This window comes from Chrysochloris asiatica, unplaced genomic scaffold, assembly GCF_000296735.1.
Source record: "Chrysochloris asiatica unplaced genomic scaffold, ChrAsi1.0 scaffold00051, whole genome shotgun sequence".
Classification (NCBI taxonomy): domain Eukaryota; kingdom Metazoa; phylum Chordata; class Mammalia; order Afrosoricida; family Chrysochloridae; genus Chrysochloris; species Chrysochloris asiatica.
Genome location: NW_006408569.1, coordinates 5,011,040 through 5,029,086, shown reverse-complemented (window position 1 = coordinate 5,029,086; position 18,047 = coordinate 5,011,040). Strand labels below are relative to the sequence as shown.

At 44.8% G+C, this 18,047-nt stretch overlaps 1 protein-coding gene across 1 annotated transcript in view; it reads left to right on the top strand.

Annotated features, from left to right (window-relative positions):
- The first annotated feature begins 5,386 nt into the window (after positions 1-5,386).
- The window catches only part of ARHGAP36 (Rho GTPase activating protein 36), a 34,602-nt gene continuing 21,941 nt past the window's right edge, over positions 5,387-18,047 (top strand). Inside the window, exon 1 of the mRNA XM_006862819.1 lies at positions 5,387-5,444. Coding sequence (XP_006862881.1) covers positions 5,387-5,444 — 58 coding nt within the window. The remainder of the gene's footprint in view (positions 5,445-18,047) is intronic.

Below are 18,047 nucleotides of genomic sequence, written 5' to 3'. Positions count from 1 at the left end.
TTTGGGTTCCCTCTGGAGAACACTTATAATCTCTACATACCACATGAGGATCTTCTGATAGAACTTCTCAAAGGTGTTTTGGAAGGCAAAGTTACCAATCTACCAATTCCCATCATGAGCTTGGGATGAGCATACTTTGTTATCTCACTCCTGAAATTGGGAGACTTTCACAACAATCCATTGAGGGAGGAGCACAGCAGGACTAAAATCTCCATTTCATAGAGGAGAAGCTCAGGTTGAGTAGCAGACAGAGTCACAGTCACCCAGTCAGCTGGCATGCCGATCCTAACTCATGGTATTTTAACTTTAAATGCCATGCCATGTTCTTTCACACTGTACTAGAGTTACCTCTCACCTGATGCAGGGAGCCCAACTAAGGAGTTCAAACCAGATCACCTAATAAACAGTGCTCGCTCGCTCGCTCTCGCTCGCTCTCTCTCCATATGTATATATACACACACATATATATATTGCTATTTCTAAGTGCTGGTGATTTGGTTCCAATTCACAGTGACTTTGTATAGGGTTTTCAAGGAGTGGCTGGTGCGTTTGAACTGTTGTGGTTCAAGGCAACCTTGTCGTCCAGTGCTTTATTCCACAGCGCCACACCAGGATTCTCTCTATAAACATACAGGCACTCATTGGGTTGCAAAGGTCAGAGTCATGGATAACTTCTACTTGGCCTTTAATGTTATATAAATTTGGCCTCATAGAACCAATCCCTGTTAGTTTTTGTTAAGTGTTGCCTCATGGTGACCCTTTGAACAACATAACAAAACACTGCGCAGTCCTGCGTCATCCTCACAATTGTTGTTATGTTTGAGTTCATTACTGTTGCCACTGAGCAATAGCAACCTCTACTTGCAACAAATTCTTAATCACAATCACTTTCACTTGCTGCACTTGGCAGCTTTTTATCACTGAAAAGACTGAGCTTTTTCTCGCACTGAAGTCAGGCTAAATTAGAACAGTATGCGCCTGTTGTGACTTACCTACAAATTCGCAAAGACGCAATTAAGAACGAATCACATTTGTACTCCTGGGACTGCATCTATGCAAGAATTCTTAGGAAATCAAAATGGAATATGCTCATTTTGAATACATCTAAACCCTTTGGTAGCATAGAGGTTATGAATCGGGCTGTGAACCTTAAGGTCAGCAGTTCAAAACTACCAGCTGTTCCGCGGGAGAAAGATGAGGCTTTCTGCTTCTGTAAAGATTTACAGCCTCGGAAACCCTGTACAGGGACGCTATGAGTTGGAACTGAAACCACAGCACATAACCACTACCACCAAACCTTATCAAGAGTCAAGCTTTGCAGCTTGTTTAATTTCCCATGCTGTCTATTATATAAATGAAGTAAGGTGGGCTTAAAGTGATCAGTTTTCCCAGATGTCTGCCCCAGTGTTCCTTGTAACTAGAGTGCAATGGAAAGACACTGGTGGAGGGTTTGCAGGGAAAGAATTCTCTATATTAGGCTTTCTTTAACTTCAGTAGGCAAAAGAACAGCCCTTGTGGAGATAGTTCAAAAAAAAAAAAAGTTTGTTCTAGCTGCTATGACCAGAAATTCCTGTCTAGTTGCCCTGGGGCGTTAACAGAAACACCACATTGTTACAGTGCATCCCAAGTAATTCGGATGCATGTGGTCCACTTGACTATATTTTAGGAGACACTGATTCATGATAAAATGTAAGGAGCTTTGTTTGTTGTTGTTGTTAACTACCGTCGAGTCGATTCTGACCCATAGCGACCCTGTATAGGGTTTCCAAGGAGCAGCTGGTGAGCTTGAACCACCAACCTTGCAGTTCAAACGACTCTACAGGCTGACACATTTGCCCACAGCGCTTAGAGCCCATTTAATTAGCAATTGTTTTGCATGGTTGCCAAGCACTTTGGAGCTTCTGGGAGAAAGACAGACTTCTTTCTCACATTCAACAAGTGCCCAGTTTTACTTCATCATGGTGGAGTCTTCCCAGTCAAACTATATTTTCTTTTTCCTAAAAATCTCACAGCAAACAATGACCAAAGTAAGGATCAGGATGTTTGGCTCTTGATTGAAATTAAAATGAGAGACCTTCAAAAGGCAGCAAGCTATCAAGCTCAAGGTATTGGACTCTCAGGGTGAGGGAAGAGATGCTCAATAGGCTACTCATTTCAGAGCACACATCTTAGGATGAGAGGTTGCAGGTTCAGGCTAGAAGATTCCTGGTTGCTTAATGGAGTTTCTGGGTACTACTATACCCTTCAGGAGGTACCATGACTGGTTATGTATCCCTAAACAGCAACAGAGTCTTGCATTTCACTCACAGCACAACTTCCTCTTTTTTCTCTGGGTCAGCAAAGCCAACTTAAGTGCCTTGTACCACCAGTACAGCCTCAACCTAAAGGCCCCAGTCGTCCTATCTAGCCTAGTCTTTTATTCAGTAGAGGTAAGGTTATAGAAAAATATTTTCCAACTCTAGAAAATGATTAATGTTTATTAGGGGAAATTTGGAAATTACTAAAATATGAAAACAATAAAGCAGTCAAAAACTACCCATAATTGCTTTGCCTAAATACAATCACTATTAAGATTCTGGTGTTGTTTCCTTTTAGCCTTCTTTTTTTCGATGTATAGTGATGTTATTTATTTGCATTGCTTATATTACAGGGCATGCACATTTTGTATTCTGCCCTTTTTTCATTTAAAATAATTACAAGATATTTTCACAAAAATTAAATTAAATTAAAAAATAATTATAAGTATATTTTCAGGCTAGCATATAAACGTCAAAACTATCTGTATAAAAACAATTGCGCAAATGCGACAGTATTTACATTGCTCAGCTTCTGGCATCTAGAAGGCATTTGATAGATAATTGCTGGATGAATGAACGGATGAATGCATTCCCCTATTATGTGACATCTAGTTTGTGTTTAATTTTCAAAGGGGACGTTACACTAAGGAATTAAGTGTAGGGGAGGTAGGTTAAGGAAGAGGGAGGGGAGTTCTGGTGTGGCACTGTAGGATAAACACTGGACTGCCAGGTCTGTTTAAACTTCAAGGTTGGCAGTTCAAGCTCATCAGCCTCCCCTCAGAAACCTTCTACAGGGTTGCTATGAGTCAGAACCAACTCAATGGCACTTAACAACAACAATATATATATATAATATTCTGAACTCCATATGTCTCCTTCTCTTTGGGTGTGCCTGGAAGTTGTTTACAACAATTAAACCCCCATTTTACAGATGAAGAAACTAAAACTCAGAGATGTTAAATAGTCCTCCCCAAATCACATAGTAGTATTGGGCTTCCATACTAACTCCTTGAACACCCTGAAATTTGTTCCTTTAACACAACACTCTTAGTGTGAAAAGAGGCAACAGAGAAGGAAGGTGTCATGGGTTTGTTGCTCAGGTAGAACTGTTCTGGGAGTTCTGGGAGTAGAGAAACTTCAGTTACCAAGAATCTTCATGCCATGAAAAACCAAACAAACCAAGAAAAACCTTCATTCAATGAGGAAACAAAAGAAAAGACCCCGTGGGGGCTATAGGTTAGGCCAAGATTCCAATACCCAGAGCCTGAACTGGACATTTCTAGATGTCACACTTGTTTGACTTGGATGACTGGATGTTTGCACAGCAGAAATTGGTAAAAGAGAAACTGGTGAAAGTTTCTTGTCTTTGATTGCTTTGGAAAACAGAGAAAATTGAAAGTGATTTAAAAATTTGTGCCCAAAGCAGAGAGATACCATGGTTCCCAGAAAGTAAAGAAAATGATTGGAAGCCCTTTAAACTCCAACTAAAGCTCTTTGCTAAGCTTCGCATGACAAAGTACAGGGGATTTTTCCATTTTATGCATCCCTTTTGCCATGTTAATGCTAATATCAGTGGTTAGCAAAGCAAATGTAATAACTGTTCTCCCCAAAGGACCCCTGATTGCAGCTTCTACTTCTCAGGCCTGCAATCGAGCTGTTGAAAGTGGATTTTCCATATTTCTTTTTACCTCCTCACTAGCATTTTGATAGATAGAGTTCCGTTTTCCCAGTGGAGAAAAACAATGTGTGGAATCACATCTGTGCAACTGCCAATGGAGAATTGGGGGTGAAATTAATTTGGGCTCTTGGGCTTGAACAGATTAGAACATGTCCTTCAGAAACCTTTTCTGACCAGTATGGTTGGTCCATCCATCTCTTGTTGCTGGATTACTACCACTGTAATAGCCAAACACTGAAGCCCTTGTGGTATGCACCCCGTATGTATTTAAAATTTTTAAATACAAAGTCATACAAGCAGTATAAGGAAATACAACATAGTCCCACCCTCACGGAGATATCAAATTCTTGCTAAAATAAATGTTGGTGCCCCTCCTAAATTATGCCTGAGCAAAAGCATAAGTCTTGTAATCCAGCAGCAACTGGGGGACACCCACATTGATAGTGCTTTCAAAGAACAATCTGTGCTCTGATTTCAGTGGTGGATTGACCCTCTTCACAACAAGGACTCCCAGGGCAGGAGACCATGTGCCTCTTCCTGAGGGATCCCCCCCAGAGCAAGGGCAGTAAAGTCACTTTCAGGTTCATGATCTGGGCTTCTAGGAGGGCTCTTGGTCCTCTAGAACCAGGAAGTGATTTAACATCAGATTTGGTTGGATCTACCCAGGAGTCCTGGTGTGGTACTGTGGGTTAATGCGCTAGAACTGTGCGCACAGTCGGTTAGAACTGCAAGGTTGGTGGTTCAAGCTCACCAGTCGCTCCTTTGTAATCCCTCTAGAGGGTTGCTATGGGTCGGAACCGACTCGATGGCACTTAACAACAACAACAACCCAGGACTGAGGAGACTGGGGGAGGAGGTTCCCAAGAGCTAAGGCAATGCTGCCTCTTCAGCTTTAACATTCTGGGACCACGCATCACGCACCGCTCCCTCCATAGACTGGTCTTGTCCAGAGCTGAGGTGTCTCCCCTAAAGTGTGGGGTTTGCAAGAGCCAGCTCCATCCAAGGCTCCGTGGGCCAGGTAGCCCTCAAATTCCAGCTTCTGGAAACAGGTCCGCTTTTGTGCGACATTTGTCGCTTTTCAGGTTCAGGTCTCACCAGGGCTGAGATGGCGTCGGACTCAGAGCTCCGGGGGGCAGGGGCAGCGGCCCGCCTCAGCTAGGAGTTGTCTCCCTGTCCCTCTCCGTCTGGGGGAAGGGGCTGTGCGACCTGCGTCCTCTCCTGCAGCCAGCGGGGGGTGGGGGCTCCTCTGAGGCCCTGCCCCCTTTGTGACAGGCTGAGGTGTCCGGTGACCAAGACACTCTGAGTTGGATGAAGGGTGCGGCTCAGGGCGTGGTCACCAGGGGCTACTTAGGGCGGCCAGGGAGCCGCCTGCGCGGAGCTTCGCCGTGGGGCCAAAGGCGCAGGCACGGTCATGGCGTGGATCCTGGACTGCCTCTTCGCGTCGGCCTTCGAGCCCCGTCCTCGCCGTGGTGAGTGGGCCCGAGTCTTGGTGACTGGGGGGCGCGCCTTGGGGAGAGGAGTGGTGTCTGCCGCCCGGCGGGCTTGGCTGACTTCCCGCTGGCTTTTAGCTAATTGTTCTTGGCCCGAGGACGTCCCCGTCGAAGCCCCACATAAATCACCAGCTTTGCTGGGAATGGCAAGCCACCGCGCTAAGGGCTCAGCAGGACGCAGGACGAGCGCGGAGGCGGAGTCCTTGGCTGGACTGCCCTCAGGGACAACCAGAGCCTGGGCTGAGACACGCCTAGAGGCCCAAGGATGAAAGTTCCTGGCAGGGCGGCCAAAGCCTAGGGACCCTGGCCATAGAGGTGGGGATTCCTAGGCATCTTCATTTGCCTTGAAGCTTGCCCCTCCTTACCCCAATCTCAACCAGAGACTATCAGCATCGAAAGGCCCCTTAGAGTCATCAAGTTCAATCCCCTCATTTAGGAGATGGTGACACTAAAGACTAGGGATGGGGAAAGCCTGCCCAAGGTCATTCAAGGAGTTGGCAGCAGATTGGGCTCTGCTGAAGCTCTGCCAACTGCCCACTGCCTCAAACTGCCCAAAGACTGAGGCCTGCGGTCTTTAGTGTGGGTCTCTTCTTGGGTGCTTGAAATCATTGCTTGGTTTTCCTATCCCCGTGGAGGTACAGGTATGCAAAGATTACAACACGGCTTTGAACTATGTGCCTCTCATTTCATCCCTTTTCTGGAATTTCTTCTACAAAGTATATTCTGGAAGCAGATTTTTTTCTTCCTGCAAGTTTTAGGAAATGTATACTATCTTTTTGAGATTCCTCAGGACCCCCACCCACACTGCCCTTCACTCCCTCTTGCTAGGCCCTACCCCTGCCACGCTGCCACCTGGCCACATGGCCACCTGTTTTTCCATAGTCTCCACCTCCAAAATCTATATTGGTGAGAGTGCGTCATTAGTCACCAGCCATAAACCAAACCTGGGGTTGTCTCCTCTTTCCTCTGCCCCCTCATAGGAAGGGGAAAGGAATCAGGGAAAGAAGGGAACCTCACAATTTAATTCAGTTGTTGTTGTTAAGCGCTATCGAGTTGTTTTGACTCCTGGCAACTCTTATAGGGTTTCTGAGGAGCAGCTGGTGGATTTGAATGGCCTACCTTGTGGTTCGCAATCCAGTGCTGAAATCTGTTTTTAGTTCTCACCAGCCTCACACCCTGCTGAGAACCATCCTTGGAGTCCAAACTCCTTAACAGACTGGCACACATAGTAAGTTCAAGTCCAGCTTCTGACTGAGGCCACGGGTCTATGAGAAGGAAAGTAATTTACATGCACTTGGAAAGTGTAATTTTTGGTTCTGTATAACTTTTCAATTATATATGTGTCCCTGGTGACTCCAAAAAATAAGTAAAGGAGAATATAAGATGCCCTGTAAGGCTTACAGAGCTAACGCTCTTCCCTGCCTGACCTAAAGGATGTCGAGTGTTCCAATTAGATCAGGAATACAAAAGCTCATTCATGAATAAGCCCATATTTGTGTGAGGGTGGTGGTCAGTATCACACAAGAAAGCCCATCCCCATTTAAAGACCAAACACAAGCCTTGTTGCCATGAAATTGACTCTGACTCCCGAGGATCCTATGTATGCCAGAGCAGAATTTTCAATGACTGATATTTCAGAAGCAGATTCTCAAGCCTTTCTTCCAAGGTGCCTCTGGGTAGACTTGAACCATCAACCTTTCAATTCTCAACTGAGTATGTTAAATGCTGCACCACCCAGGCATTCCAGTCACGCCTATTATCAGGTTTTTCCTTAAACTGAATCCAAATCTATGTCCTAGGAGATTTTACCTTCTGGCCCTAGCACTGACCTTTAGGATCTTACATCCTAGGGATGTGTCAACCCTCTCCTTCCTCCACTCCCCACTTACCCCTATCCTTATCCTGGCCAAACCTCTTCAGTGACATGGCCCAAAGGCCCCTGCCCACATCTAGCTGCTCATCTGTGAACAAGGTCCAAGTTGTGTGAATGCCCCATTATCTGACCAAAAAAAGATTTCCAGCCCCTCCCCCCAATTCCATAAATAAAGTCCTGGATGGATGGCTTTCCCTCTTTTGAAACACTATGCCACATCCATGGTGCACACATACATAGACATAAGTGCCCACATACATATACATTCCCACATCAATGTATTTCCACATGCAAAGCCACCTACCTACACACACATATATCAACTCTCACATAGACATGTAGATGTGTACACACACACAATACATGGAAAAAAGCACTCACAACATGTCATACCCATATTATACACATGCACATTAAAACCTCAAGTATGCATACTACAAATACACCACACAGTTTATTTGTATTAGAATTCTTTTAACCTAAAGCTACTATGTTTATTATTATTAGTTTATTTAAGTAAACCCAAGTTATTTTTGGAGCCCCCATTTTGTACTTAGTTGGTGTTTAAACACAAATGCCAGACTTTCTATTCACTCCTGCATTTCTGTTTGGAGACCTGTCCCTCCACCTACGTTAGTGACCCATCATTGTCTCTACCGTTCGATTACTCATAACAGTAGCAGCTAATATGTAGGAAGTACTTCTCAGATACTAGACCTTAGGCTTAGTTCTTTACTTGCATAATCCACTGAAATCACATGACATCTCCTTGAAATAGGTAAGTCGCCTTTGGGCAAATCTTTTTTTTTCACCAGGTAAGAAACCACTTCACTGCCTGGGAGATGTTGTACAATGTGAAGGGTACCTTTGAGGCAAATACTGATATTCTGTGGGGCTATAATTGAAATTGCCTTTAGTGCCTCCCTTCAAATGCCTTCCAGAAATCCTCCCGAGTCAGAGGTGGGTGGGGGAAGAAGCTGACCACTTACTGGGCAGAGTGGGGGAATATTCTAAACGTTCACCCCCTTCCTTCTGCTCAGGAATCAGTTGACCTGTCTGAACAATCTCCTCAGGGTGAAAGTGGGCAATGGGTGACCATATGAAGACATTTGGGAGAGACATCATTTGTGGTCTGGGAAAAATGGTGTCCCAGAAAGGTCTTCTTTCCCAGGGAAAAGAACAGCAAGATTGACCCACTTGAAATTCTCTCCCCAGTTCATTCTTGGCATTGGATTTGGCCTCAAACAATTGGACTTCTGTAAAGCAGCCAAAACTCTAAAACTGAAGAGACCCTGCTGCCCACTTTACATACAAATTTGATCTTTTCTTGGAGATGGGACCCAATCGATTTGCTGAGGCCAGGTCGGGTTGGGTAGCAGCAGGAGCATTTTCCAGAGCTGCGATGGGTTGGCCATTAGACACCCCACTCCCCTGGTCAGGTTGTCAAACGAGCACTCCCATTTATTGATGGCAGGACTTCCCAAAGTTCCTTTGTAAATCTCTTGTTTGCACCTCAAATGACATTTTTCTATGTGGGAAAAATGGAATGCTCTAGGGTTTAGTGTCTCAGGTTAAGGTTAACCCACACTTTATCCAGCAGAATCTGTGTGATGAAAATGGGCAAAACAATTTTATATTACTCTTGCAAATGTACCGCAGCCTCCAGGAGAAGATCTGATATCCATCAAGCTTAAATATCAAATGACAGAAAGCATATTGGGCATTAATAGAGCACGACACCAGGTTCCTGAGGGTGGCGATGGCAATAGTGAAAACAACATCATTTATCCCCCCTCCATACACACAATTATCTACTAAAACAACTTAAACAACAACAGAGCCATGGTTACATAAGCCATGATATTAGTATGCACTAATCATATGGTCTTTATGAAGCATATCTAACAACATGGAATGATATGATTACATCTGTGTCAAATGTATGGAGTCCTGGTGTGGTGCTGTGGGTTAATGCGCTGGACCGCAAAGTTGTTTGGATTGTAAGGTCGGCGGTTCAAGCTTACCAGTCGCTCCTTGGAAACCCTATACAAGGTTGCTATGGGTTGAAACCGACTTGACGGCACTTAACAACAACATGTCAAATATACATTTTTGAAAGACTGGGAGAAAAATTCAGCTGAAAGGTAAAGCTAGAGATTACATTAAGGTGGTGGGATAGTAGTTATTTTTTTCCTTGTCTCATTTTCTGTTTTCTAAAATCTTTATAAGGTTCGTTCATAAATTACTCTTATAGCTTAACAAGAGTTTAAAAGTCTAATTGAGATCCTACAATGTACAAATAATTCATATAATGACACAGGATATCACAATAATCTGTTTTGTGTTGTTTTCCTTCATATTTAGTTAAAATGTGATGACTAGATCAGGCCAGGAAAACTGAATCTTTCCAATGATCATAATATGTCCCTTATCACTAGGTGAGCTTTGGAATCCTGCAGAATTGGTTTGAATCACAGACTGACTTTTATAATGTTGTTGTAAGCAACTGAACCTCTCTCTAAGAGGAGTATAATAATTCCTAAATTTCAGGGTTATAAGTAAAACCCATAATTGTTATTATGGATGCCATATCTTAAATGCGTTCCATGATTCGGGTCTTTAGGTGGTGCAAACTGTTTGCACTGGACCACTAACCTAATATTGCTATAAGTCAGAAATCAACTTGATGGCACACAACAGCAACAACTAACTTAAAGTCTGACAGTTTGAACTCACTCAGTGTCGTGGAAGAAAGGTCTGGCAATCTGCTTCTGTAAAGATTGTTGTTGTTGTTGTTATGTGCCGTCGAGTCGGTTCCGACCCATAGCGACCCTGTACAAGGTTTCCGAGGGTGTAAATCTTTACAGGAGTAGAAAGCCTCATCTTTCTCCCGCGAAGCAGCTGGTAGTTTCAAACCGCTGACCTTAAAGTTTGCAGCCCGATTCGTAACCACTATGCTACCAGAGCTCCTGGATTAACACATGAGGTCACCATGAGCCAGAATCAACTTTATGGCTTTTTTTGTCTCAGGTACCAAAAGATGTATTTTATTCCCTTTCCAAACAACATTTATTGAATCTGCTACATGCCAGTCACTTTAAATAAATGAACTCATTTAATTTTCATAACAATTCTTTCAGATGTTACCATCTGTATTTTAAAGACTACGTTCTCGCTCCCACAATGGCAGAGCAAGGGTTAGAACTCCTTGTGGTCTGATCTTAAAACCTGACAGATGAAAAGAGAGAACATTTTCAAAGCTCCTAGCACTGCATTGACAGGTCCTGGTGTAGCGCTGCGGGTTAATGCGCTGGACTGCAAGGTTGGTTTGAACTACAAGGTTGGTGGTTCAAGCTCATCAGCCACTCCTCAGAAATCGTATATAGGATCACTATGAGTCGGAACTGACTCGACAACATTTAACAACAACAACGACAACAAACATTTACTAGTGGTCAATTTGATGTTGATCAGAGCCCAAATTCTCATCTTTGACACATTGATTGCCTATAGATTCCTTTCTTTGAAAAGGTACATAATTAAACTGAAAAAAAAAAAAAATGCACTACAAATACCATTGTGTCTTCATAGCTAGGGCTCTGAGTCACTAGGAAACAATTTCCTTCTGGCAGTATCATTTATTCTCACATGCATCAGTAGAAGTAGGTAGATGGCATATTTGGTGACTCTTGGCAGTGACTGTCATGTCTCAGATCCACCTCTTGAGAAATCACACAGCTTCTTCAGGATGGGCACCCAGTATCCAGCAGCCAGTAATCCCTGCACTCAGGGAAGTTCGTTTAGTGGTATGCGCCTATCCTAAGCCCTGGCTCCATCTGTTCTCGGTATGATATGATTGACCCCAGTTTGTTACTCCTCCCATTCCTTTCCTCAAAACAGAAGCTGAAGGACCCCCTCAGGAGTTGTTATGTTGTTGTTATGTGCCATGGAGTCGGTTCCGACCCATAGCAACCTTGTACAGGTTTTCCAAAACTGTAAATCTTTACGGGAACAGAAAGCCTCATCTTTCTCCCGCGGAGCAGCTGGTAGTTTTGAACTGCTGACCCTGAGGATAGCAGCTCTATTCGTAGCCACTACACTACCAGAGCTCCTTCCCTCAGGAGTAGACAGGGATTAAAACTGGAGAAGTTCTAAATTCCGAGATCATTTTCTAGGGTGGAGTATAGGGTCAGTGAGGGTAGCAGGCAGGATGAATAATGATATAATGAATAATACTGAGAGGGAAGAGTTTAAGGAATTTTCCAGAGGTTTGATTGCCTAAAGGCCAGGTTCCCAAAGTTTGTTTGTTGTCAAACTCACCTTTTCGAAACTACGAGCTATGCGGGAGAAAGATGAGGCTTCCTGCTCCTGTAAACATTTACAGCCTCTGAAATGAGTTGGAAATGACTCAAGAGCACTTAACAACAACAACCTCTGCTTAAATGCAGTCTTCACTTGTAATGACTTGCTTTTGTCTCTAGAGGGAGGCAACAGCATCGAAAAGGAAGGGGGAACAAAATGGGGTCTTCTTCCACTTCACCATTGTTTTGCAAAGTGTAGATTTTATTTTCCTTCAAGTGGGAACAGACAAATAGTAACTAATCTGAGATGTATTTTAGGTGCTGTAGACTACAACTTAGAGAACCATAACATTTTCTTCCATCATCCCATCCCTAGTCTTGATGACTGCTAGCGATAAGAATGGCTTATTTTTAGGGTGGAAAAGAGAAAGGAAAAAACAAAACAGGAGCAATAGGGAAAGCTTAACTAGGAAATATTCTGTTCTCATTCTCTTGAACACAGTGGCACATATTTAGGAGACAGGGTTGGGATTGGATCCATACTTGAAGTGGGTGGCAGTTTGGACACTGAGCAGGAAGTTTGAGACTTTCCTGTGTAGAGTATTATATCTGAAACCTTAGTCTCATTAACACTGCCAGGAGAAACTGCAGGGTGAGAATTGGACTTGAGGTCCAATTCTTCCGGGGCTGCATTAGGCTGATCAAAACATCATCCTAAAAGAAGAGGGACTATTTCAAGAGTGTCAGACAAAGCAGTAATGAGGAAAATTGGCAGATCAGTCAGTGGCTCCAGTCCCTGAATACCCTAGTTGAGACACTTTGGGGGAGGGAATTAACTAACCTTTTCTTCAGAATTTAGTAAATGTACGTATTAGACACTTGGTCGGTGGTTTTCATGTTTTACCGCTTTCAGTTATTTGAGGAATTCTAAGATAGGTGTTAACATCTCCGATTTACAGATAAAGAAACTGAGGTTCAGAGAGATGAAGTAACTTTCCCAAGAGCACATATTAAGAAAGTGAGGGGTGTGGGATACCAGCTCAAATTTGTCTCATTCTGAAGCCTGTGGTCTTCCTCTGCCCCCAAGTAAAATATGAAGATCTTGATCTTTAAAGCCTTATTTTTGTGGGGAAATCAGGATCTCTGTCCTTAATAAAATTCATATTTTGGTGCCCTGACCCTCCATATTTTTTGGGTTTTAAGGTAAAAGCAAGCATATCTCTGTTTCTGTTGGGCTGTAATAGAGTTATGAAAGCATTTTTACACCTTTACAATTTCCCATATAATCCTTATATTACGGGGACACATTTCCTGAACCCTAAAGAGAGAGAGAGACTTATGGTGGATATTTGAAGCTCTAAGGATAGTGTGTGTGTGCCCCATGGTGGCAGTGTAGGTCCTGTTAGGCCCTCCCATTCTGTCATTGTTGTTGGGTGCTCTTGAGTTGATTCTGGCTGTAATTTTTTACAGGAGCAAAAAGCCTCATCTTTCTCCCAAGGAGCAGTTGGTGGATTCGAGCTGTTGTTAGAACCCAACTTGTAACCCACAACACCACCCTGGTGACACTCTGGGATAAGCATCGGGCTACTAACTTTAAGGTTAGAAGTTCAAACCCACCTGCTGCTCCACACAAGAAAAATGAGGCTATCTGCTCCAGCCCAGATTTATGGTCTCAGAAATCCTAAGAAGCAGTACCCTGTGCTATAGAATCAGGATGAGGAAGAATCAACTTGATGGCAGTCATTAGGAATAAAGGTAGCCATCTATTGCATCTTTGGAGTCCTAGCCCTAGAGATTTTGACTTCTGCAGTATTGAAGTCACACTGACAGAAATACTGATTTGGGAGTGAACCAAAGTTATCATGAACCCAGGTAGGACTTACATAACAGAATTTAGACAAGTGATACAGTGGTGTATTCAGGGGAGATGAGGAGGGAAGGCAGGGAGAGAATCTCAGAAATGGAGAGGCTTGACATCAGCATCCATGTGAAATTGGTATATTCAGCATCCATGGATGTGAAATTGGTATATTCAAGAGTGGGGAGGTGTTTGGCTTGCTCTGCAGCAGTAGCAAAGCTAAATGTCCAAGACCAGATGCTGGGAGATCCCAAAGTTTGTGTGGGTTTCTTGTAGGATTGCTATACCACATAGCCAGTGGACTTTAGGTAGTCTGTGCCCCACATAAGTTAGACTAGCCTCTGCAGCCACCCATTTTTTCTCAAAAGGAGACTTTCTGGCTACACAGTGCTTTAGGCAATGCTTCTTCTGCCCACCCAGGATGAGGTGCTGACCCAGGCCCAGCTGGGGGGAAACTTTATGGATGTTCCAGCTGCTTCTCGTCCGCATAGCAGCCTCATTTGTGCCAGTTGAAAGGGCACAATAATAACAGTGGCAATTTAAATCGTGCTTTTTGCTTTCCCCCCTGAAAAGTGGTGAAGTGACTCACCACTGTTGAATTGTCCCTCTCTATCCACCCCCTGACCTCTTTGCAGCAGTCTCAGATGGTTCCCTGGGGACTGAGCTGAGAACCAGTGCTTTCAGTGGCCCTTTCACTGTGACTGGACCAACAACTGCCCCCCATAAATATGTTCTCAAAAATGCCATGTATTGTTTTGATTTGGATTTCTCAGATGAGGCAGCTTTGAAAGTATTAGATGATCATGAGCTTCATTAGGCAAGCACAGCCCTCCCAAATATGAATAATATAACATGGGGTCCATTCAGGAATCGTCTCTGAGTTGATATGGAAATGTCTGATCTGCTTGAAATTCACTGCATACCAAATTCTGGTGGTGATGCTGTGGAAGCAGCTCTGGGGGGCTGTGAAATTATTCAAGTACCCCATCCTGACCCTCCACTTCCCTCCATATCCCTCCATATCCCTTCTATACCTAATTCTCCTGACCCTATGGCTAGAAATGCTCATTCTCAGATATTTCTTTCAGCACCAGTCTAAGGAGAGCTCCCAGCACTGAAACTATTGAGGTGCTCCTGTGCCTAGAGTAATGAAAGATTTTGAGGTGTCAACAAAGCAGGTAATTAGTTAGAGACGTTATCAGCTATCTGGGAGACAAAGTAATTATGCTGAGCACTCTAGGTGCTGTCAGTAAACTCAAAAGACAGATTTGTTGGGAAATGATACTGTTTGATACCTAGCAGGAACCAGGAGACTTGTATCGGTGGTGGTGGTATCCTGTGGAATCGGTTCCAACTCATAGTGACCCTGTATAGGGTTTCCAAGGCTGTAAATCTTTACGGGAACAGAAAGCCTCATCTTTCTCCCGCGGAACAGCTGGTAGTTTCAAACTGCTGACGTTGACTCATAACCCGACATAGCAGCCTGACTCATAACCACTACGCTACCAGAGCTCCTTAACCTTGTAGAGGAGAATGGTTTAGAGAGCATGACAGAACTGTGTTCAAATATCAGTTCTGCTTCCTACTGGCTGTGTGACCTTGGGGGAAGTTACTTAACTACTCTGAGCTTGATGTGCGATGTGTAAAACAGTGATAGAACCATAGCTCTATCAACCTAACAGGGTCATTACAAGGGTTCTCAGAGATTTGGGAAGCAAGAATACTTAGCACAGTGCCTGGTACAAAGTAAGTGCTTAATAAATGGTAGAATTACTATTGTGATTACAATCAAGACTCTTAACTGTATACCAGGCATTTGTATCAGGAGCTCAGAGTATAAAAGGAGAGACAAATAAATAACTGCATTTAGGTATGATCATATGATCATATCATGAAGAGTGTAACTGTGATGCCTCAAAGGAGGGAATCCTCAACTTGGAAGGGAGACAGAAAAGCAGAGAAAGTTTCATGACTCTTGAGTTAGGTCTCAAAAAATAAGTAGGAGTTTATCATGAGGCCCAGGGGGAAAGGTCTTTCCAGGCAACTGGATCTGCCCACACAAAGTCAAAGAGGTGTGAAACAGCCAGGCCCTGAGCAAAGTGTTGGGATCAGCTGAGTAAGAACTGGGATCTCCTAAGGGGTTTGTTGGGTCAGTGACCAAGAATCTTTCCAACTTACTCCCACCAGCCCACACACCGCGCCCTAGGGCGCCCTACCTGGCCAATCACGTGCAGCAGCGCCCTCCTCTTCTTTCCCCTCTGCAGCCAGGTAAGCTCACACCCAGTCCCAGCGGGGACTTGAGTCGCACAGCAGCAGACAGACTGGACCAAGGAAATCAGGCCAGCAGGCGCCCCTGCCCAGGCTGCTGGTCCCTACATTTTTCTTCCTCCCAGTTCTGGGATGCAACGCTGCCCCTCCTCCCCAACACACACCAAGCTCACAGTCACCTGGGTCTTTTAGACAACCTCTTGTGGTTACACACCGCACCTGTACACGTTCTGGCAGCGATTCCCCTTCCAAAGCACACGCGCTCTCCAGTGCACCTCCCAAGCCAGACACACCTCACCCTCACACACCTTTGAAAGCATGCACCTTAAGTAGTTCACATTTAGGAACACCTTGCCCACGAGCAAATAAGCAGCAAACACCACACGTAAAGTCATACTGACACACCGAATCTAAGTATTAATACATACCAAACGCACATATACACATACTCTAAAGGACATACACGTATATGCACACCGCTCACATATACACGCTCACCATAGAACAACCACAAGCCCCAGAAGAAATACACATCGAACACACCCACATCCAGACCGCACCCACATAGTAACACTACACAATCTGGCAGAAACATGCAATCCTCAAACGTGCACACTTCAAACACGCGCACACACACCCCCATTACACACCGAAAGCACACACAGGCATCCCGCACCCGAGCGCACACGAGCATACATGCATACATACGTACACACATAGCCCGCCCCCGCCTTCCCTCTAGGCGGAAGGGAAGGGGGCGAGGAGGGGAGGAAGGGAATGAGTGGGCGGGGCTGGGGGGGTTGCTGGAAGCTCCGTGGACACTAGGAATCCGCACTAATGCCTTTTTCCCTTTGAGCCTTTTTCCCTTTGACCTGGGGTGTTGCTCCATTAACTCGCCTGTTCCCTATTCTTGGGCAAAAAGAATGAATGAGTTGGAAGCAGGAGGGGTCCCCAGAAGCCCAGGAAACGGGAAGTGCAGGGAATTGGCACTGGCTTCGCTAAGACCCCGACTCCGCGTCAGACCCCGCAGTAGACTCCACCTCCAGCCCCCTCCCCTAGGCTCCTTCCACGTCTGGACGTAGGCCCCCAGGGAGGGAGAAGGAGGGAGTGCTCTTTTCTCCCCTACTATAGCCGGGCAACTGTTGGGGGCGGGGAACTCGATTGGTTTTAAGTAAGGAGTTTAGTTCCACAGACCAGCTTTGTGCATAACGTGTTCTAATGTAGCTTGAAGACGATCGAGCGCTTATTGTTGTGAGAAGCTATCAGAAAAAGCACGGGCTATTGGAAATTGCCCGCCTGCGCTGTACACGTAATGTTGTTGTGGCTAAGTGCTGTCGAGTCGGTTCTGACCCATAGCGACCCTGTACAGGATTTCCAAGGAGCGGCTGGTGAGTTTGGACCTCAGAGCTGTGGTTCAAACTGTCCAGTGCTTGATACGTAATAAGCAAACAAAAAACCCAAACCCATTGTCATACAGTTGATTCCAACTCAAAATGACCCTATAGGACAGGACAGACCTGTGTCACGGAGTTTCTAAAGCTGTAAATTCTTACAGAAGCTGACTGCCTCATCTTCTTTTGACCTTTTGGTTAGCAATCCAGCGCTTAACCCCTGAGTACCAGAACTCCAGACATATAATGCTGCCGCTGCTGTGTGCCATTAAGTGGGTTCCCACTCACAGGGACTCTATAGGTTTTCAGAGACTGCAAATCTTTACAAGAGCAGAAAGCCTCATCTTTCTTCTGAGGAACGGCTGGTGGATTCGAACTGCTGTCCTTATGTTAAGCAACCCAACATGTAATCCAGTACACCACCAGGACTCCTTCCAAGCACATAGTTCTTATTGTGTGCCGCCAGTTGGTTTTCAACTAATTGCAACCCTGCATAAGGTTTCCAAGGAGCTCTGGTAGCTTAGTGGTTACAAGTCAGGCTGCTAACCTCAAGGTCAGCAGTTCGGAACTACCAGCCATTCCACGGGAGAAAGATGAGGCTTTCTGCTCCCGTAAAGATTTACAGCCTCGGAAACCCTGTACAGGATATACCACCACCCTAAGGTTTCCAAGGACCCATTGGTGGGTTTGAACCGCCAACCTTGCAGTTAGCAGTCCAGTGCTTATCCTTTAGCGACACACCAGAACTCCGGGCACATAGTTGTTGTTAAGTGCCATGGAGTCGATTCCGACCCATAGGGTTTCCAAGGAGCAGCTGGTGAGCTTGAACCGCCAACCTTGCAGTTCAAACGGCTTTGCAGTCTGGCACATTAACCCACAGCGCCATACCAG